This window comes from Eublepharis macularius, chromosome 1 (genome assembly GCF_028583425.1).
Source record: "Eublepharis macularius isolate TG4126 chromosome 1, MPM_Emac_v1.0, whole genome shotgun sequence".
In the NCBI taxonomy this organism is placed as follows: domain Eukaryota; kingdom Metazoa; phylum Chordata; class Lepidosauria; order Squamata; family Eublepharidae; genus Eublepharis; species Eublepharis macularius.
In genome coordinates, this window is record NC_072790.1 from 171,655,026 (window position 1) to 171,678,545 (window position 23,520).

Sequence of the window (23,520 nt, forward strand, 5' to 3'; positions counted from 1 at the left end):
AAAACTAATCAAATATTAGAACAATTCCTCCGCTGTTATATTAATTTTCAACAAGATAATTGGGCTGATCTGTTACCTTTGGCAGAATTTTCCTATAACAACAGTGTGCATGCCTCTACAGGGGAAACGCCCTTTAAAGTAGTTTATGGTTATGATTTTAAACCTTTTCCTTTTGAAGCTCTCCCCCCTCCAGCAGCGCCCAAAGATGTAGCAGAGTGGTGGGGAGATGCTGCGCAGCAATGGACTCTAATCCAAGCAAATCTCGAAAAAGCCAAACAGGATTATAAAAAATACGCCGATCACCATCGTGTGGCCGAATGGGAATTGCATACAGGAGATCTTGTTTATCTTTCAACAAAGAACTTAAGAGTTGCTCAAACAAGCCGTAAATTAGCTCTCAAATTTCTGGGACCTTTTCCTGTCTGCAAAGTAATCAATAAAGTCACTGTAGCACTTGACTTACCAAAAAATTTACGTCAAGTCCATCCTACATTCCACATTAGCTTGTTAAAAAAGGTCCCCCCTCCTCAATGGTACACCACCACTCCACCAATACCTACTTTGATTGACGACCATATCCACTATGAAGTGCAACAGATTCTGGATTCCAAGATTCGACACAACAAGTTGTTTTACCTTATTAAATGGAAGGACTTTGACTCTGGGCATGATGAATGGGTAGAATCTATCCATATTCATGCCCCTAAATTGTTGAAAGCTTTTCATACTCAATATCCTCTTAAACCTGGGGGAGAAGTGTTTTAGATGGGGCAGAATGTCAGGTTCTGATTGTGTTTAAACCAAAGAGACTCCATTTTAATCTTGTCAGTGTATTAAGTGTTTCCTTTGCAGGTGGGAAGCCCATTGATGGAAGCTTACAGAGAGAAGAGGAATGTTGTGTCTACATATATCTGTCTTTCCGACACCCTTGAGAAACTTTCACTTTCTCACCCTCGGCCCGTTTGTTTTGAGAACTGTGGGGGAGGATGGGGCCTGCAGGGAACTGCTTATTCTGTACCTCAGCCTTTGCTTGGCATTCGTAACAATTTCTTAGTTCAGCTAAGATCCGTGTATCTTGGAATGTGTACTCTAATGGTTGTTTATCTCCAGTAAAGCCTTTTGAAACCAAGGGACTTTTGTCTTATTGCAAGAGGCAGGCTGAGTTGCAAGTTTTAGCAAGCCACAGTCTGACACTTGCTTGATAGATGCAGAACTGCTCCTTCTTGATCTGACTGCTGTGCAGTTCCTCTGTTTATCTGTTCTACAAATAGCACTGCCAGGAACCCCAGGGTCCAAAGTAGGGGTCCGGGGGGGTACTTACATCCCACACATGTGCAAAGTGTGCACGCTCCCATGCTCCCCCTGTCATGCTGGAAAATGAAGTCCAGTGTGATGGAGGAGCCACAGGGTGCACTGAGGCTCAGTTAAGTAGAAACCATCTGTTTGGAGGCAATTTTTACTGAATTGGCTTCAGCGCACCCCACAGCTCCTTCTTTGCACAGGAAAATGATGTTATTTTCTAGTGTGATGGGGTAGTGCAGGAAAGCATGCACGTGCTTCTCCTCCCTGTGCCTTTCCTGCACTGGCTGGGTATGGGGCAGCAAGTGGGGGTAGGGGTATGGTAAGCCTATCTAGAACACTTCTGAAAGTGCAGCTTTGAAAATAAATCATGTTGGTAATTCTCAGTGATTCTCAGGATGTTTTCAGGAACTACATCAACATTTCAATAGATAAAATCGGATTCGGTTTCGTTTTCCCGGCCATGTCAGACACTCCTCTCCACAGGTCCGGGAGGAAGTGGCCGAGCAGCCTGACCGGGTGGCTGACCTGCGAGGGTTAACCCCCAGGACTCCCAGGTAGGGGGTCAGGGTCCGGAGCACTGCGGGAAGAGCCCCCTGAAGTCAATCCAGGGGGTAAATAGCCTGTCTGCTCCTATGAAGCCCAGCAGACTTGCGCAGCACATCGCGTGCTGCTGGGCCATGGAGAACGGCAACAAGCAGATTTACGGTGAAAATCTGTAAGTAAGCGGATCCCTTCTGTTACTCTAAGCGTATGCGAAGGATTGGTGGGAGTTGAAGCTTAAGAAGGCTCGGATATCTTCCCCTTCATTGAGTTTTGGAACTTAGTTGGCGGACTCCCCCCCCCTAAGATGGCAATGAAAAAGCAGAGCCCTGCTATGGGCAAATCGGTTTCGGCTGTGTTGCAGGGGAAGGGAGAGTCTCTTGAAGAGGTGGTTAAATGGTCGGTCGTTGAAGCTATGAAGCCCTTTGTTGATAAGTTAAATGAAATCGGACAAAGGGTTGGCTCAGTTGAAAATGAAGTGAAAACCATTAAAGATGTAGCTCTCGAGGCAGAGGAATCTGCTCATGAAAATGCAACACTCATGAGAGCTACAAACAAAGAAGTAAAGCTTTTGGAGAATCAATTGATAGGACTACAAGTGGATCGTGCTCAGACGGTATTGCGTTTACAGAATGTGAAGGAGGAGGAAAGTGAAAATTTAAAGGATTTGGTGTCGGAACTTTTGGCGTCATTCGCAAAGGCAACTAAAGAAGAGTTAAAAAGCGATATTCTGGAAGTCCATCGGACATCTTCAAAATATGCAATGAAGCACCAGCTGCCTCGCAAGATTATTATTGATTTTTCATCTAAGAAGTCTCGGGACACCATTTTATACAATTCGACCAACGTGGACTTGGACTTTCTGGGCAACAAGGTTAAGATATTGAAGGACGTTCCATTTTTAGCTCGGAAAAGAAGATTCAAATACAAAAGGTTTGCAGCTCTTCTGAGAAAGCGTGATATAAAATACACATGGTTATTTCCGGAAGGCATCTGGTTTAGATATAAAGACCAAGCCTACAAGATAATATCGGAAGTACAGCTGAAGGATTTTGTGCTTAATCATCAAGAGTTTGAGCAAGAAGAAGATCCAGAATCTGAAGGGGGGAGTGGGGAGGAGGGAGTGAGCGCAGCTATTGTAGCTGTTCAAAGAGAACTGAGACTGAGACGCGGGCGGGGGGGGGGGGAAGAAGACCTGATCCTGACTGTAGTTTGTATCTTATAAGATCTACCGATCTAATAGCATATTAGAAAGTTTAACTTTAAATAATTGTATTATGAAGGGAATTCAATACTTGTAGTTGTAGTTTGTGTTCTTATGTTGTTTTTTCCCTCTCCCCTTGTTTCCTTTTTCCTTTTTCTGTTTGTAGTTTTGATGTTAGTAATTAGAAAATAATTAAAAAAAAACATTTCAATAGATAAAATCAACAAGGTGTGCCTCCCCAGTCGGAATAAAGAGGCAAACACAAGGCTTGGGTTCTAATGGATCACTTTTATTTGACAACGACATAAACTCTAACACAGCAAGGGCCTAACTAGTGGTACAGATCAGGCCCTGGGGTCACCCCTGAACCTCCACCTTGACTTGTCTGGGCAAGCCCTGCTGCCCCAGGTGCGAGCCATCCATGCGCATGGCTAGGACCCGAAGGGTCAGGCAAAGTGGGTCCCTCCTTAAAGCTCTAACTACCCAAGATGTGAAGCCTGGGGGAGGACTGGCTTATCCAGGAGTTCCCTACCAGGCAGTCTGTCCTCACAACTGAGCCGTGAAGCAGCCAGCTACTCTTGACAGACCCCAATTCCCTACCAATGGGGATATGCCAAAGGTGCTCACTGGCTTGACTTTTCCCAAACTCTATCCTGCAAACACCAAAGCCAAACCTCTGCTTAGGTGTTTGCACCCCACAGGTGGCCCAAACCAATCAAAGCTGTTGCAGCCAGTCATCTAACAATGTATTGCCTTACACCACTAGGTGGACCCCATCATCTTGGTAGAGGTCAGCTGAATTCGGCCATTGGTTAGGATGGGGCCAGTATATACCTGTTCCATTCCCCCTACCCTTTATAGGGCTCTCTTGGCCTCATACCTAGCCCATTCAATTCCTTTGAATACCATGCTTCTTGCACTCACCACAGGGAAGTGTTGCAGATCAAAAGCTAAGCACAACAGGCCATCACTTGCCATGTCCTGCAAGACTGTGTGAGCCTGCAATGGCAGGGCCATGCCCTGGCAAGCCAAGTCATCACCATGTGGTGAATGACCAGAATGTGAGGTGGAGAACCGCTCCTCCCACAAACTATCAGGCCACTACTTGCCTAGATGCTGCAAGTCTGTGTGAGCCTGTTATGGAAGTGGCCATGCCCAGCAAACCAAGGACATTACCACACAGTGAATGACCAACGTGAGGTGGAGGATCACACTTCCCCTCATGCCATCAGACCACTACTTGCCTGTGCATTGCAGTCTGTGTGAGCCTGTTACGGAAGGGGCCATGCCCAGCAAGCCAAAGTCATTACCACATGGTGAATGACAAAACTGAGGCAGAGGATTATACTTCCTCTTGAGCCATCTGGCCACTACTTGCCTATGTTCTAGATAATTCTCAATGAGTCTCAGGATATTTGCAGGAACTACATCAATAGATAAAATTGACAACATGGCATTATTCTTACATTCTTTTTACTCATTAATATTAACTTATATTTCAGGCTAGTGTTCAAGATGAATTGATTCAAGTGCAGCCCAAGTTTAAGGCTCAACTACTGGAGGCTGTTGAGGTCTTCCGTGAGGACGTGTCGAACTATGAAATAGCATATGAATTGGTAATTTATTTGCATGGCTTTTTGTCTCATCTAATTTTGTCTCTTGTTGAATACAGCACAAACTTCAGAAAAAGCAAGTGGGTTTGAAATTTTGAATTACAATCATTTGTGGTTTTAAAAAGCTTATGGAGCTCTAATTAAAAACAGTTATGTTGTTATTATCCCATATTAAGAAGAAATATTCTAAGAGTGGAAAATGAACCTTTCCCTAATTTTTGTGACATTTTAATTTGGGTCAATATATTTCAAAGCGGCCTAACAAACAAAATTTGGCAACTGGGGAGAGGGCTTCCTCAGTAGTAGCACCAAAACTCTGGAACTCTCTCCTTAGGGAGATTTGCAATTTCCTTCTGTTGCCAACTTCCTCCGGCAGGTGAAGACTTTTTTGTTGTTGTTTTGGCATTCCTTCAGTAATCCCTCTTCTCTCCCTTGTGGCTTTAACGGTTGTTTTTATCTTTTGTATTTATTTTAAATTCTTGTTTTAAAATTGTGTAATGATGTATTTGTGTGCTGGTTTTAATGGTTTTTAGATTACTTTAATCTGTATGGTTTAATTTGTTAGCTGCCTTGGCATCATGTGGAGGCAGAAAGGTGGGATAAAGATCTTGTTAATAAATAATAAATAATAAAATTTGGTCAGTGTAATATAAAATATGACTAACCCATTTTTGTCTCACGCTCATATTTATATTTTGTCTTCCTTCAAGGAGGTTAAGACAGCATACATGGTTCTTTATTTTATTTCAGGGTTCCAGAAAGCTAGGGTTGTGAACCCCCAGGTGGGACGTGAAGTTCTAGAATTATAACTAGACATGGGCACGATCCAAAAAATAATCCCGATTTAGCTGATCGTGATTCCGCGGCGGCACCGAACCCAGGTACCCGAACCTCACCGATCAAGTCCCGTTTCCGATACAGAATCGGGAATCGGGAAGGCTGACGCGGGAGGGCGCCCCGTGGTTTCCAGTGCTAAAGGAATGGTGGGTGAGGAGGATGGCGGCTGCCGGGACCAGCAGACCCATGGAGGCAGCGATGAGCCGCCTCCCCTCAGGGGGTGGGGGGGTCTGTCTCCACGGGAGTGTGCCGGTACTGTCACGGGGGGGGGGGACCAGAGGAGATAGCTCCCTATTCCCTAATTCCCTATCCGCTGAAGCCCAAAGCTAAAGCTCCCCCCTCTCTCTCTTGCGCTTTCTCTCTCCAAAAGCGGCAAGAGAGAGCTTGCCTCTGTCCCACTCCACCCGCGAGCGGAAAGTGAAACTTTGTTGCGCAGCACATGGCTATTTATAAAGCCTGGGTCTGCTACGCAGGAGGGCTGTGTTTGGCCGTAAGAGCTGCCTCTCAGGCTTTGCAGGGATGAGATTCGATTGCCCATGGCTACAGAAGAACACCCCCTTCCCCCGCCATCCCCTCTCTACTCCCAAATGGTCAAGACGGGCACGCGCTTTTCTGGCTGCTCCGTGGTTGGAAGGAAGCCCTGCTGATCAAGGAAAAGCTGGGCTTCCATTCGCGTTTCCAGGGCAACAGAAGGAGGGCAAACAGCTCTGGCATTCCCCAGGCTCCGTTTCCATGGGGCTCCATTCCCTCGGGAACAGATGGCTGGCGCCAGACTGTCTGCAGACTGCAATCCCGAATGTAAACCGATCGATCCGATCGATACCCAATAGAGCGCCCCACCTGAGCGCTAAACCGGGAGCCATGGACGGAACTGATCAGCCCGGTCCCGATGGCGCAAACGCCAAAATCGGGGCAATTTTCAGTCCGTAATTCCAATCGTGCCCATGTCTAATTATAACTGATCTCTAGACCACAGAAATCAGTTCCCCTGGAGGAAATGGCAGCTTTGGCGGGAGGACAGTACGGCATCATATCACTTCTGAGATATCTCTCCAGGCTCCACTTCCAAATATCTAGGAACTTATTAGGCCCAAGTTGGTAACCCTATAGGAAGGTCCACTTTGCATATTACTTTTCTGAATATATACCTAAAAACATAAAGTGTGACTGCAATAAACATTTTTTTTGCTAGCACGTAATATGCAGTACATCTACTGCAGATTACTATTGTGTGTATACACTGTTGCAAATCCAGGTTTGTTGGTCTCAGTATAATATGTAAATTGATCCTGAAGATACCTTTTTCTTTTTTTTTTTACTTTTCATCTTACACCTTAAGAATTGTGGACATCATGGCCGTTTTCACACTACCTTATTTTTCCGTTTGTATTGCACCATTCCTGATGCCGGTTTTTCACAATCATGTCCACACCATCAGGAATATACCGATTCTATCGTGCTTCCCTCTGTTCTCATGCTACTCAAAAGAGCGCCATTTCTTTGAGACGATACAGAAACATCAGCACTGACGAAAGCAAAGTAACGGCTACAATTTTTTTTGTTTCTTAAAGACAGAATAGTGCTATATTGATCTTTCTGTGATCTTGAATTAGTTTAAAACACCACCCACCGCCCCCTTCCTTACAAAATATTGCAATAGCACAAGAGTTTTAAGGAATTTTAAAAAATGGCAACAGCCAGTTGCCTAGCAAACCCTTTTTGGAAGCCTGCCCACCCCTGGGGAGCTGCTACGGAGACAGACGCCGAGTCGGAGAAGCAAGAGCATGTCAGAGCAGCAGCAGCAGTAGCAGCAGCAGATCCCTCAGCTGGAGCTGCTAGCTTTCTCTGGCTCTTCAGCAAGCGAGGGAAGCCTGCAGCTGGCAGGCTGCCCTCACAGAAGGGAGAAGGGGCGGGGAAGGAGTCTCCTAGACTTCAGCGAGCGAGGCTCCAGCTTCCTACATTTCCCAGGTAAACTTGTGCCAACCCGCTGTCTCTTCTGGTCTGACTCAAAGTCAGCAACAGTGGGCGTGGCTAAATACCCATTTGTGGCACTACTCGGGGAAAAAGCAGTTTCATGTGTTCTCATGCATGAGGCGAATAGTGGTAAAAACCTGTTACAACTTTGAAAAAGTGGAACAAGAGCTTTACAAGTTAAAGCAGCAGAACAGTGAGCTGTTCATGGATTGTGCATGGCACGATTGCGAAGAAGTTTGAACAAGTGCGCCTAAAATGGCAGAACAGCGCTAACGTGCCACTAAAATAAGGCAATGTGAAAACGGCCCATAGCTTGGTAGGAGAAAAAGTGGTATGGGGAAAATGTTTAATAACAAGGAAATTTGGGGGATGGGACCCAAACTGCTGCACACATGGGATCTTTATGTCTTTCCTCTTCTTTTTGTACTCTTCTGTGCCCATGAAAATTTCCTTCCAAAGCTTAGGGTGTCTCCAGCATAGCACTCCATGAATCATGAGCAACTGACTGCAATGCTAAGAACACTTTCCTGGTCAGTAAAAAATGGGACTTGTTACATAGGATTGCACCACTATATGCATAAGAATGTCACATGCTCACACACACTCTGTAGATCATGATCCAAAGTTTTGTCTAGACAGTAGACACCTCAGGCTTTATAAATTAACTTCTTCTGTTCACGACTTCAGTAAAGCAAAACTCCCTATATATTGAACATGCTTCTTCTAAATATATCTGAAAGGCCAGCTGTCCTCCTCTGGCCAATGGGATTTTCAAGAAGGAGTTTGCCCTTTTAAACTGCTGCAAGGAGTTAAATTAGGAGGCTTGTCTCAGTCAGCCTCCATTTTGCTCTGGCCTGGAGACTGAGAGAGACTGCCTACTTGCTGCTGCTGGCTGTTGGTTTTCTCTCTTGGCCTGCTTTGAACTGTGACTGGATCATGCTGCCCAGTGAGTGGAGTATATTCCTGGCTGCTGCCTGGTTTGAGAGTAGAGATGGGCACGAACTAGAAAAAAAAAAACCCGTGCAGTTCGTGGTTTGTTGCATTTCACGAACCATGAACTTTCACGAACCTGCCCCAGTTCACGAACCGGTTCGTTTGGTTCATGAAAATGTCACATTCAGGTCAGCATATCTTCACTTCTGGGTCAGCAGAAGGTCTGCAGGAAGTCCATCCCTTGTTGCTTAGGAAACGGATTGATCGAGGCCAGGCTGTCTGCAGTGACGAACCAAATGAACCAGCCTAAAATTCATGGCAGTTCGTCAGAAATGGGCTCTGATGAACCGCCGGTTCGCAAACCACAAACTGGCTTGGTTCGTCACGAACTTTGGTTCGTATTTCGGTTTGTGCCCATCTCTATTTGAGAGTCATAGACTCACTGGATTTTATCTGTCTTTGGTGAGAGAGGGTTGGCCTGGTGTCTGAGAGGGATGGGGGGAGGGAGAGGGTTTTTTTTCAGTTTGTGTTTTAGAAACTGCTTTTTTGCTGCGTGTGTGTGGGGGATTTGATTGGGCTTTTGTGTAGGGGGGCTTTAATTTCTAGCTTTTGAAGCAGATTATATTTACTGTTCATTTTGCTGCTGCTGCTTCTAAGACAGCTGTTTTATCCTGTTGTGGGTAATTTGGAGTTTTATAGTTCCTGTTAATTTTATTAAATTCACTTGTTCTTCTTAGTGGGAGCTGTTTTCCTCTATTGTTGGGCTGTCTTTATAGAAGTATGGTTGGTATTTTTTGCTGAGTTCTGTTTTCTGTTGGCAGAGAAGTTTGGTTTGGTCAGGTGTTCAATTGTTGTTGGCTGTTCTTCTCCTGTGGGGGGGGGATGTTTTTTGAGGTGCTTGATTCAGTTTGTTAACTTAACCTAGTGGTGTTTGGGTGTACTTTTGGGGTATCCTGAGAGAGTTGTGAAGTGTGAACTTTAAAAAAGTGTTTTAAGATAGGCTAGTTGTAGATTTTTTCCATAGGGAATAATGGAGATTGGAGGTGGCTGCAGGTTGTTAGAGGACAGGTAGCAGTAGGTCTTCTGCTAATTCGGTGGATTTTGCTTGCAAAAATGACACTCCCAGGCTCCTGGATAGCCTCCATAGTTTTCCCTGTAGAGAATAATGGAGATTGGAGGTGGCTGGGGGCACCTTCTTTGGGGAGGACATAAAATGTCCCCCCCGGGATCCAATCTTTATGAAACTTGGGGGATTGTTAGAGGATAGTTAGGAGTAGGTTGCCTGCAAATTTGGTGAAATTTGGTGAAAAATGACCCCTCCTAGGTCACTGGAAATTTCCAAATTGAGTTTCTCCTTAGGAAACAATGGCTGAATTTTACCAAATTTGCTCTGTATTACCAAACTGAACTGGAGAATGAATTCAGTATTCCTCAAATTCAGGATTTTTTTTTCCAGTTTGGTATTACTTAACTGAATCAACTCAGTTTTTTTCCTGTGCACACCCCTAGTAACACTCACTGGTTCCAAGAACTGAAGTATATATGAAGAAAGTTCTGTTCATATGTTATTTCAATGGTTACCCCTGTAGCGGACCAATGGGATTATACAGGTACCTATTCACTCCTCCTTTAGTCCCATTGATAAATAGTGCTGCCGGGTCTTCTCTGGCAACCAGTGGGAGGTGAGGAACATTGCCAATTACTGGTCTCACGTGCTTGCTCCTGCAGCAAATCCTGATGATATGATTTCTGGTGCAACTGGAAGCAAATTCATCGTGCTAGGGCTGATTCTTTAAGAATCACTATGTTTGGGGTCAATTCTGGCTTGGGTTACCATTCCCCCACCGGGGGTGGGGGATCCCCTGCTCCCACCCTTTTCCCCCCACGCTCACTTACTTGACTGTCAGGTGGCGCGCTCCCCCAGGGCATGCCCCCTGAGTGGCAGCGCCCCCAAGCGGCGGCACACCCCCTGAGTAGCAGTGCCCCTGAGCAGCGGTGTGCCCCCCCTGAGTGGTGGTGCACGTCCAAACCACATGCTCCTGCACCCACAGTGGGCCCGTTTTGGGGAGAATCATGCCCCACAGGGCCCAATCTGGCCCTTGATGAGTGTGGGAGTGCTCCTGGCTGGCCTTTGACCCCTGCACAATGACATCATGTCCAGAAGTGATGTCATCATGCAAGCCGGGAGCGCACACACAAAAAAGAAACCCCCCTGAGCAGCAAGGTGAGTGCCAGGCTCCCTGACTCCCACCAGAAGAGTAAAGGGACCTGGTGAACCCCCAGTTTGTGCTCTAGGGAACCTGGCAACCCTAATTCCGGCCTTCACAATGTTGTTGCTTCTGGTTACACAAGAAGCACTGTCATTGGCCACCAAATGGAAGCAGATGAGTGGCCATTTCCCCACCCTGCCTGCTGATGGTGGGCTAACTCTGGAGGCCTGCTTCCTTCTGTTGATTGCCAGCAATTGGTGAGCAGAGGCAGAAATTTATCAGAGATTGCCCAATACCAGTGGGCACTGGGAAACCTAAGGATAAAGTGGAATATATGTAGCTAAAACACCACCAGGAGTGGTAAAACTATTGCTATTCATGAATGAATATTTGTTATATGAAAAGGCCTACATATCTTCAAAAACGATCTTCTTCAGAAGCAAAAGAATATATCTTTCTAATAGCACTTATATATTCCAGCATGTAAACTTTCCAGTATGTTTACATATAATGTGCCCTATTACTCATATGATTTGTTCATTGAAGTAAAGAACTAATATTCATTATAGGCCACACTTCATCTATTTTAGGAAGGACCTATGGTTCCAAATACACCGCCTCAAGAAGCTAGCAATAGATTACAAATATTCCAGGTAAGAATGTTTAAGATGTTAAACTGAATGATTGGTTAGGTTTTAATGGACTGTGTTAGACACCTTACCGCGCCTGCTAGAGGTGGTTGCTGGGTGGGCCTTGGAGTACCCCAGGTTGATGGTGCTGGGGGATTTCAATGCCCATGTAGATGATGCCACCTTGATACAGGCTACGGACCTGGTGTCAGCCATGGCAACACTGGGACTCTCCCAGTTTGTATCGGCACCCACACATGAAGCAGGCCACACGCTAGATCTGTTCTTCGGGATGGGATTGGATGTGGTTCTGGATAAAGTAGAGTTGGTGCCATGGTCAGACCATGCGGTTGTGAAGGCCCGGCTGGGCGTGCCACCCCCCTGCAAGGGCGGTGAGCAAATTTATGCTCGCCCGCGGAGACTTATGGACCCAATTGGGTTCCAGAATGCTCTGCGGGAACCAATGCTCCATGGTGGTTCATTAGATGAGCTAGTGGAGGGCTGGCAAGTCCGGCTCTCTGAGGCCATCGATGAAATTGCCCCCCGTCGTCCTCTTCGCTGCCGGAATCACCGGGCTCCTTGGTATACGGAGGAGCTGTGGCAACAGAAACGGGAGCTAAGACGACTTGAACGTGTGTGGCGGCGATATCGTGATGAGGAAGCAAGAACATCTTATAGGCTGTTTATGAAGTCCTATGAGATGGCGGTGAAAGCTGTGAAGAATTATGCAGCTTCCATCGCATCAGCTAGCTCACGCCCAGCTAAATTATTTAATGTGGTCCGTTCATTGGTCTCCCAGTCAGGTGGAGACCATCAAAAGTTGAATTTGGAGATAAGCTGTGAGGCTTTTGCAAGCTTTTTTACTGATAAGATCTTGCTTCTCCACCGCGACTTACCAGCCACAGTTGATACAGTAAATGAACTAGAGGCCCCTTGGCCGTCTTCGGGACCCATATTAGATCATTTCAGCCCTCTTTTCGGAGAAGAGGTGGACAGGATTCTGCAGGTGGTACGGCCTACCACGTGCCCCTTGGACCCGTGCCCGTCATGGCTGGTGAAAGCCAGTGTTGACGGGCTTCGGGATTCCTTGGAGGCAATTATAAACCTGTTCTTGAGCTCTGGGGTTTTTCCCAAGACGCTGAAGGAAGCTGTGGTACGGCCTCTTCTGAAGAAATCATCATTAGATCCTGCTGACCTGCTCAATTACCAACCGGTTTCCAACCTTCCGTTTTTGGGGAAGGTGATTGAGCGGGCGGCAGAGAAGCAACTGCAGAATTTCCTGGAGGAGACCTCGGCCCTAGACCCCCTCCAGTCTGGTTTCCGCCCGGGACATGGGGTTGAGACATTGCTGGTCGCCCTCACAGACGATCTCCGCAGACATCTGGATCAGGGCGGATCAGCACTGCTGATTTTACTGGATCTGTCAGCAGCGTTTGATACGGTCGATCATGAGCTTTTGACCCACCACCTTGCCGATGTGGGGATTCAGGGGACAGCACTGCAGTGGCTGGTCTCCTTTCTCCATGATTGGGGACAGAGAGTGGCACTTGGGGAGAGAGTGTCATCTCGTAGGCCACTGGTATGTGATGTGCCACAGGGAGCGATACTCTCTCCATTATTATTTAATATCTATATGCGCCCCCTCGCCCGGCTGGTGCGGAGTTTCGGGCTTGGGTGTCACCAATACACGGATGACACCCAGCTTTATCTGTTGTTGGACGGGCAGCCTGGATCGGTCCCTGATGCCCTGGAGCGTGCTTTTGAGGCTGTGGTTGGTTGGTTGAGACAAAGTCGGCTGAAATTGAATCCCATGAAGACGGAGGTCCTGTATGTGAGTCATGGGGAGATGGCTTTGGGACCCCGGCTTCCTACACTTGATGGGGCAGCACTTACACTGGCCCCAAGAGTTAGGAGCCTGGGGGTGATTCTGGATTCCTCCCTGAAGATGGAGGACCAGATCACTGCAGTTGCCAGGTCTTCCTTTTATTATCTTCGGCAAGCCAGGCAGCTTGCCCCTTATTTGACTCCCCGTGACTTGACTACAGTGGTCCAAGCAATGGTCACCTCTAGGTTGGATTACTGTAACGCGCTCTACGCTGGGCTTCCCATGGGCCTGATCCGGCGGTTACAGCTGGTACAGAATGCAGCAGTGTGGGTCATTGCTGGAGCACTGGTGTGGGAGCATATTACACTGGTGCTACACCAGCTGCATTGGCTGCCAGTGGAGTACCAAATCAGGTTCAAGGTTTTGGTGTTAACCTACAAAGCCCTATGCGGACTGGGACCGACGTATCTGAGGGACCGTCTCTTACCATATGAGCCCCGGAGGACTCTCCACTCTGGTGGAAAATATTTTTTAAGGGAGACCCGCCTGGCATCGACCAGGGCCAGGGACTTTTCGGGCCTGGCCCCGACCTGGTGGAATGCTCTGTCTTGCGAGACAAGGGCCCGGCAAGATTTGCTTGCATTTCGCTGGGCCTGTAAAACAGAGTTATTCCACCAGGCATATGGCTGACACTGGGCGGTGCCCCCCCCGTGGAGGGGGGGTTAAACCATTGCCCCTATGCGAATACAGATGCATGTATGAACCGCTGTGCAGTATGAACCGTAAAATTTAATGCTTTTAAATGCTTTTAAATGTATTATTTAATGCTTTTAAATGTTTTAATGGTGGGTGATGTTTGTATTTTGTTATCCACCCTGAGCCTGCGAAAGCGGGGAGGGCGGAATATAAATATAATAAATTAAATTAAATTAAATTAAATATAGTTCAGAAATCATTTTTATATATATATATATTTATTTATTTTTAATTGCTAACACTACAAAAAGGGAAAAATGGGAACAGGGGGAAAGGGAAAAAACAACATATAAAAACACACACACTACATCTGCAGGTACTGCTTTCCCTTCATACTACAATTGTTTAAAGTTAAAACTTTATAATATGCTATTAGATTGGTTGATCTTATAAAATACAAACTACAATCAGGATCAGGTCTTCTTCCCCCCCCTGCGTCTCGGTCGCAGCTCTCTCTGAACATCTGCAGTAGCTGTGCTCGCTCCCTCCTCCCCCCCTTCAGCTTCTAAGTCCTCTTCTTGTTGGTACTCTTGATGATTAGACACAAAGTCCCTTAGCTGTGCTTCCGATATTATCTTGTAGGCTTGGTCTTTATAACTAAACCAGATACCTTCCGGAAATAACCATTTGTATTTTATTTCACGCTTCCTCAGAAGAGCTGCAAACCTTTTATATTTAAATCTTCTTTTCCGAGCTAAAAATGGAACGTCCTTCAATATCTTAACCTTGTTACCCAGAAAGTCCAAATCCACATTGTGCGAATTATATAAGATGGTGTCCCTAGTCTTCTTAGATGAAAAGTCGATAATGATCTCGCGAGGCAGCTGACGCTTCACTGCATATTTTGAAGATGTCCAACAGACTTCCAAAATGTCGCTTTTTAACTCTTCTTTAGTTGCCTTTGCGGATGTCGCCAAAAGTTCCGACACCAAGTCCTTTAAATTTTCACTTTCCTCCTCCTTCACATTCTGGAGACGCAATACCATCTGAGCACGATCCACTTGTAGCCCTATCAGTTGATTCTCCAAAAGCTTTACTTCTTTGTTTGTTGCCTTCATGAGTTCTGCGTTTTCCCGAGCAGACTGCTCTGCCCCCGAGGCTGCTTCCTTAATGGTTTTCACTTCACTCTCAATTGAGCCAACCCTTTGACCGATTTCATTCAGCTTATCAACAAAGGGCTTTATAGCTTCGACGACCGACTGCTTAACCAGCTCTTCAAGAGACTCTCCTTTCCCCTGCAAGGCAGCTGAAACAGATTTGCCCATAGCAGGGCTCTGCTTTTTCGTCGCCATCTTAGGGGGGGGGGAATCCGCCAACTAAGTTCTGAGACTCAATGAAGGGGAAGATATCCGAGCCTTCTTAGCTTCAACTCCCACCAATCCTTCGCATACGCTTGAAATGACAGAAGAGATTCGCTACTTACAGGTTTGCACCTTAAATCTGCTTCTCCGTTCTCCATGGCCCGGCAGCATGCAATGTGCTGTGCAAGTCTGCCGGCCTCCGTAGGAGCAAATGGGCAATTTACCCCCTCCATCGACTTCAGTGGGCTCTTCCCGGCGTGCTCCAGACCCTGACCCCCTCACTGGGAGTCCTGGGGGTTAACCCTCGCAGGTCAACCGCCCGGTCAGGCTGCTCGGGCGCTTCCTCCCGGACCTGCGGAGAGGAGTGTCCGACATGGCCAGGAAAACGAAACTGAATCAGTTCAGAAATCATTTTGATATTTATTTCTTTAGAACACAATCTGTTCCATTAGAATTACAGTACTTATTCATATGGTCGCTTGACTGTTCTATTGACCTGATTACAATCTGGTTGATAGAACAGTCAAGCGACTATATGGAAAAACTTGGATGAAGAGACTATTGAAAATTTGGCCTGAAGAAGAGTAAATACAACACTTGAAACGAGTGATTTTGATGCCGGGCAAACTCGTAGCCTGCCTTTAGTCCACGACTCTAAATTGATGTCATAGCCGAAAATAAAGTGCAAACCGCGCGTTCCTTTGGCGCCCCTGAGGAGTGCTTCTCCCGCCTTTGTGTGTACCTTTCCTCATGCGGTTACCTAATACTGCTTGAGGGAGATCCACTTCATAAGGACGTTTTTTCTGCAGCCCACAAATTCAGTGTGGGGCCCACACGTTGGGAGACATTACCGCTTTAAAAATCATTGCCGCTTTAAAAATCGCTTCCTAGTCCTCCTCATCGTGCTCCAGCAGAGAACACACGCCATTGACTCAATCAATGGACGCTGTTTAGCACTACAACTCTTCGGCAATTCTCTTTTGGACTGTTTGAATTACTATAAATATTGTATATTGTAAATATTGACTCAATCTTTAACGTCCCTTATTGTATGCATTTAAGGTGTCCTCTTGTCTCTAGAAGGACGGGGGTTCTTTCTTTCACCCCCATTGATTATTGCTGAAACAGTGACGGAATTTGATAGAGAGACAGTTACAATTAAATAAATAGTGTTTTTTTTTTTTTGAAAAATTTTTTATTGGGTTAGAACATTTTTATTTTTACATTACAATCAATTTTCCCCTAATTTTTCGTTTCTAACCCCCTCCCTTTCCCCCCCTTTTGTTGACTTCCAACAGCTTTCCCACCCTCTGTCCCTTTTCCCTTACTTCTATTAAATTCCTCTGTCTAAAACAGATATACATTCTCCATTATATTAAGCAGTGCATCATTAACTCCTTTAATTATTATACACCCAAACTATACGTCTTTAGATAAACAATTTATCCCATTTTCCAGTTTTGAATAATTCTATATAAACCTATATATCATAAACCATAAAAATTTCCCACATTTAAATCAAACAATTTGATTTGTTCTCTATATATTACTCATTAAATTTCCCACCTTTAACTTTGTTCTCTATATATTACTCATTTCAGCATTTTATGGCAATTCTATATAGCTCATCACATAATCAATCAATTTAACTCTTCTATACATTCAGTTTGGTGCATATAAATCTTGTCAAAGAAAGAAAATATTGTTAGTTAGTCAATCCTCATGTTTAAACCTTATCATTAATTATTCTCTATCAGTTGACCTATACATATCTATATATATCTCAATCAATTAATCTAACTGCTTATAAATTCACATTTCTCTTCCTCCCCCGGTAAAGTCACCCCTCTCTTTTATACTTTTATTATATTTCAGTAGTTCTCAAACTGCCACAGTTTTCCTCCCACCTCCCATTTCTTCTCCAGGTATTGTTTCAGCTTCTCCCAGTCTGTGTTGAACTGCCCTGAGTCCAGATCTCTCAGTTTTCTTGTCATCTTGTCCATTTCAGCCATATACAGCAATTTGTAGATCCAATCTTCAATAGTTGGTACTTCTTGTACTTTCCATTTCTGCGCATACAAAAGTCTAGCTGCTGCAGTCATATAAAAAATCAACGTCCTATGATGGGCTGGAATTCCCTCCATTCCCAAGTTTAGCAGCAGGAGTTCTGGGTTCTTATTTATTTGAAACTGTAAAATTTCACTCATTTCTCTTATTATTTCCCCCCAGAACTGCCTAGCTACCTCACACGACCACCACATATGATAGAGGGAGCCCTCATGTTTCTTACATTTCCAGCATTTATTAGAAGTATTCAAATTCCCTAGCGCAATCTTCTTTGGTGTCATGTACCAACGATAGATCATTTTGAAAATGTTCTCTTTAATATTGATACATGTCGTTGTCTTCATTGTAGTTTTCCACAAGTATTCCCATGCCTCCATTGTTATTTCTTTATTGAAATTTATAGCCCATTTCACCATCTGTGTTTTAACTATCTCATCCTCAGTATACCATTTCAGCAATACTTGGTATACCTTGGATATTCTTTTCTTGTCTTCTTTAAGAAGGGTCTGCTCTAGTTCCGAGTTCTCTGTTCGTATGCCCCCTTTTGCAAAGTCTGAGTTGTATAAGTCTCTAATCTGTCTATACTGAAACCAATCATAGTTAGGTGATAGTTCCTCTTGCGTCTTTATTCTAAGTTTAGATACTTCAATCTTAGTTATTTCTTTATACGTTAAACATTGTTGTTCATTATCCACAGCTCTCGGATCTATCACCTCATATGGAACCACCCACAAGGGGGTTCCTTCTTGTAGGTAAGTTCTATACTTCTTCCAGATTGTAAATAGACTTCTCCTTACAAAATGATGCAGGAACATCGAGTTGACCTTTACTTTGTCATGCCATAGGTATGCGTGCCATCCAAAAATTTTTTTATATCCCTCTAGGGCTAATAGTTTCTTATTCTTTAATGTCATCCACTCTTTTAGCCAAACTAGGCAGATTGCATCATGGTAAAGTCTCAGATTGGGCAGTTGCATTCCGCCTCTCTCCTTTGCATCTTGTAAAACTTTTACTTTCACTCGAGGCTTCTTGCCTGCCCAAACAAAATCTGATATTTTCCTCTGCCATTTTTCAAATTGTTTAGAGTCTCTGATGATTGGTATTGTCTGTAACAAAAACATTACTCTTGGTAACACATTCATCTTAACTGCTGCAATCCTGCCCAACCATGACAGGTTCAATCTATTCCATTTGATCAAGTCTCTCTCTATCTGAGTCCATAATTTTTCATAATTATTCTTGAACAAATCTATATTTTTTGCAGTCAGCTCAACTCCCAAATATTTCACCTTACTAGTTACTTCACAATCCGTTGTTTCCATTAACAATTGTTGTTTCTGCTTAGTCATGTTTTTGCATAATATCTTTGACTTCTTTTTGTTAATGAAGAAACCTGCCAAATCTCCAAACTCCTTGATCTTGTCTATCACTTTTGGCATGTTCTCCAGTGGGTCTTCTACAATTAACATTATGTCGTCTGCAAATGCTCTGACCTTATATGAATAGTCCTTTATTTTTATTCCTCGTATTTCCTCATCTTGTCGAATTTGTATCATCAGAATCTCCAATACTAAAATGAACAACAATGGAGATAACGGGCAACCTTGTCTTGTTCCTTTACTAATCGTCAATTTTTTGGTCAATTCATCATTCACTACAATTGCTGCAGTCTGGTCTCTATAGATTTCCTTGATTGCTCTGACGAATCTTTCTCCCAGTTGTAGCTTTTCCATAGTGGCAAACATAAAGTCCCAGTTTAAATCGTCAAACGCTTTTTCAGCGTCTACAAAGAAGAAACCAACCTCTTTGTCACAACGCTTGTCGTAGTATTCAATAGCATTGATCACTGTCCTTAAGTTGTCTCTTATTTGTCTGTCTGGCAAAAAGCCTGCTTGTTCCTCCTCTATGACTTCCGAGAGCCACCCCTTCAATCTCTCCGCCAATATCTTCGCAAAAATTTTATAGTCATTATTGAGTAGTGATATAGGCCTATAATTTTTCACGCTAGTCAGATCTTGGCCCTCTTTTGGGATCAATGATATATTCGCTTCGCTCCAAGTGTCTGGAATTCTTTGATCCCTAAAAACTCCGTTCATCACCTCTTTTAGGAATGGTGCCAGTTCATTGGCCATTGTCTTATAAAATTTAGCCGTAAGTCCATCTGGCCCTGGCGCCTTTCCTAGATTTGCGGATTGTATTGCCATATTTATTTCCTCATCAGTTACTTCACTGTTCAGCTTATTTCTCCAAGCTTCCGAGATCTCTGGAAGTTTGGTTTTCTCCAAATATGATGCTATTGATTCTTTGTTTACTTCTTTTTTATTATACAGCTTAGCGTAAAATTTATAAAAGGCTCTGCTAATGGTAGTCTGCTCCAAATACGTTTTGTTTTCTTCACAAATTTTATTTATTATTTTCTTTTCCCTTTTCTTCTTTAATTGCCATGCCAAATATTTCCCAGGTTTATTAGCACCCTCAAAAGCTTTTTGATTCAGTCTTTTAAGGTTCCACTCCAATTCTTTGTTACTCATTGCTGTTAACTGTTCTTGAAGAATTTTGATTTCCTGATGTATTTTCTTTTTCCCTGGTCTCTTTTTTAACTGTACTTCTTTGGCCTTTATTTTCTCCTCAATCTCTTGTCTTTTCTCCTCTTTCTTTTTCCTTGCTCTACCATTTAAGTCCATTAGTATGCCCCTTACAACCGCCTTGTACGCGTCCCAAACTTTACTGGTTGGTACTTCTTTATTCACGTTGTATTGTATAAAAAACTTAGTCTCTCTTCTCAGTGTTTCCATATTCTCACTTTCCTGTAACAGGTCCTCATTTATTCTCCAGGCTTTCCTTTTTCTCCTTTTTCCAAATTTCCACATAATTGGGTTGTGATCTGAGCCTACCATCGGCATTATTTCTACCTCCTTAGTCCATAGCGCTAAGTCCTTTGAGGCCCAGATCATATCAATTCTTGATAATGTAAGATGCCTTGCAGAATAAAAAGTAAACTGTTTGGTTTTAGGATATTCTCTCCTCCATACGTCTTCGAGAGTCTCTTGTTGAATCAACTCAAAAAAAAGCTTTGGCAATAGTCCTCTTTTCTTTTGTGCTTTTGTAGTCTTTTTGTCTAATTCCAAATCTGTCACTCCATTGAAATCTCCAGCAAGAATTATCTGGTCATATACAAGATCGTCTAGGTGCTTCCTTAAGTCCTCAAAGAAGCTTTCCTTTGCACCGTTAGGTGCATAAAGTCCGACTACCAACACTCTCTTTAAGTTCCAATTACATTCCACTGCTACAAATCTAGCTTCCACATCTCTCATAACAAATTTTGGCTGCAGCTCCTCTTTTATATACAACACCACTCCTCTTTTTTTCTTGTTGGAAGCCGCTACAAATTCTTTGCCCAATTTTCCAGATTTTAAATATTTTACATCCTGTTTTCTAATGTGGGTCTCCTGCAAACAAACAATATCACATTTTTGTTTTAGTAGCCAATGAAAATTATTTTTTCTCTTATTCGGTGAGTTTAGTCCATTTACATTCCAAGATAATACTTTACACTCCATATTCATGGTTTTGTTGGTAAGTCTTTTTCATTGTCCTTGATAAATCTCTCCATCTCCCGCTCAGATCTGATGCGTTTTTTTGCCCCTCCAAACTCAAAGGACACTCCTTCCGGTAACTCCCATCTGTATCTGATATTCATGTCCTTCAAAGTCTGAATTAGCACTCTATATTTTTTCCTGTCCAATAACACTGATCTGGGCAGTTCCTTCATTATAATAATCGTCTTGCCATCAATCTCCAATGGATCTTGAAATTGTTTGGTCACAATCCTCTCTTTCATATTTCTAGTTGTAAACTGCACAATCACATCCCTTGGTAGTTTCCTCTGGGTTGCAATTCTCGAGTTCACACGATACGCCACATCTAGGATAGCCACAATTTCCTCCTCCTCCTTCCCCAGGTAATCAGCCAACACCTCAGTCATCTGTTCTTGCGCTGACTTCCCTTCCACTTCTGGCAGACCACGAAAACGAAGCTGCTTCTCCATGTGTTTAGTTTCTGCAACTGACATCCTCCCCTTCACCAGTCTCATCTCTGTTTGTTGCGTGTCTATTAAATTCTCCATCGCGTCTTCTACTGTTTTAACTCTCTGCTGCGTTCCTTGTAATTCACTGCTAATCGTTTCCACACCTTTTTTCACTTCTGACAGCTCCGACTTTACTGTCTGTGTAACTTCCTTGACCTCTTTAATAAGCTCCAATTTCGTGTCCTCAAGTTCTTTCATCATGTCTATAAGTTTTTTGTCCAAGTTTTCTATTGCCGATTGCCACTCTTTTTTCGACATCGTGGGGCTTGCTTTAGCTCGCTCCCACGAATCTGCTCTCTTCCTCAGCTCCGTGGCGTATAATTAAACGTTTTCCTTTTTTTTAAATGTCCCAATCTTTGCCAAAATTAATTTTTTATATCCAAAATGTCGGGCGTCTTTTCTCTATGGTTTCTCTATGTTATTATAATCCAAGATGGCCTACTTCCTCTTCCGCTGAAGCCACGACCCTTCCACTTTCAAAGATGGCGATTCCCCACTTCCTGTCCTTTGGCAAGGGCCGCTTCCCTCCAGCCACTCTATTGTTGTTACGCACTTCCTGTCTCCCGTCTTCCCACAGCAGGTCTCGCGATGGTGTCTTTTTCCCACAGCTCCAAAACCACAGGTATTCAAAACAATAGTCCGATTTTTGTAATAACTTCTTTAAACTTAGTCTCTTTTAAAATACAACTCCTGCCGAGTCTTCACCTCCTTTTCGCTAGTCTGTTGCAGTTTAAAAGTCTACTTTCTTTCCTCTCTGTTTTTGTCAATCTGTCCCGTTTCAAGAGATAGCGATCTTTACCTTCTCTCCAGCTTTCTCGGGTTGTAATCGCTGTTTCGATCTTAAATTCTCCTCTCGACTTCCCTCCCCGATCGAAGCTTGGGTATGTAGGTCTTATGCCAGCCGAATTGGCCCCAAAATTGCCGCAGAGATTATAGCCGACCCGTCGCAAGGTGGGACCTCAAGGATCAGGGGGGAGACTCCTTGTGTAGAGCCCCCCCTCGTCCGAGATCTAACTCACCCTAGGGTCTTGAGCGTTCTTTGCCTGCTCCCCGCCTGAGAGCAGTCGGCCGCGGGTTATTTTCACCCCTCCGGCCGGTTAAAACGGCAATCCGGTCAGCTCCACAAATGGAGCTGCGTTAGACCTCCATGAATCCCAAACCGGAAGTCAAATAAATAGTGTTAAAGTGTAAAAGAAAGATCTTTTGGGGGATTTCCTTGGCTTTGTAGCCCCCCTTTGGTCATTTTATAAGAGAACAAAATTTAAGCTATTGTCCCCTGATAATTTTTTATCTTTAGACATCGCTTTGTAGCTGAGCATGTCTGTATACAAGAATTTCTTGCCAATATATTTTGTATTATGAGAAATTCAAAACTAACCTTTTGTACAACACTTTGGTTGACATCACACCATCCTGAATCTTGTACCCATGAATATATGAAGCTGCCTTTCACTAATCTATCAAGGTCAGTATTGTCTACTCTGAAAGACAGTATCTCTCCAGGTTTTGGGTAGAGATCTTTCATATCACCTTCTACCTGATCCTTTTACCTGGAGATGCTGGTGAATGAACCTGAGACCTTCTGTATGTAAAACAGTTACTGTACCACTGAGCCACAACCCAATCCATTGTACAGGTTTTTAAATCTGTGAAAAATAAGAGTTCATTAGGCTCTGCAAAAGAATTAGAATGCTATCTCCCATGGTTTCATCCCCAGACATGAATGCAGTTACTCCCCTTTATATCATGTATATAAATTCTTGTGTAGGTTGTTAGAGCCCCTGATTAAAAAGTTTCACTGATTTTTTCCCAAATCTACTCAGTTCTTATTAGCATCTTTAATTTCTCAAATGAGAATTAAATGCAAAAGATTTGTTTCAGTTACCAATGCAGTACATGTTGTGTTAATTTAAAAAACACAGATTTTGATGCTGGACAGCCATATAGTAAAACCTAACCACTTTGTATTGCATAATATAGATCCTTTATTAATTTTTATACCTTTATTTATAAGGCCAATTTTTATGAGCTCTGGAGGAAATTTGTTACTTATTCATCTGGTGAACAGCTCTTTGGATTGCCTGTCACAGACTATGAGGTTTTACATAAAATCAGGTAACTGTGGAAAATTGCTCTACTTGCCAGAATCAGCTGAGCATTGTAGAAAAGCTTCAATGATAGAGGAAGCTGAAAAAACACATTTGTACAAATTGTACTTACTTATAACTGTCGACTAGAAACA

General features: G+C 43.7%; 1 protein-coding gene across 1 annotated transcript in view; it reads left to right on the forward strand.

Moving 5' to 3' along the window:
- The window catches only part of DNAH8 (dynein axonemal heavy chain 8), a 406,563-nt gene that overhangs the window by 126,749 nt on the left and 256,294 nt on the right, over positions 1-23,520 (forward strand). Inside the window, exons 27-29 of the mRNA XM_054978191.1 lie at positions 4,549-4,662; positions 11,204-11,266; positions 23,293-23,393. Of these exons, the coding sequence (XP_054834166.1) occupies positions 4,549-4,662; positions 11,204-11,266; positions 23,293-23,393 (278 nt within the window). The remainder of the gene's footprint in view (positions 1-4,548; positions 4,663-11,203; positions 11,267-23,292; positions 23,394-23,520) is intronic.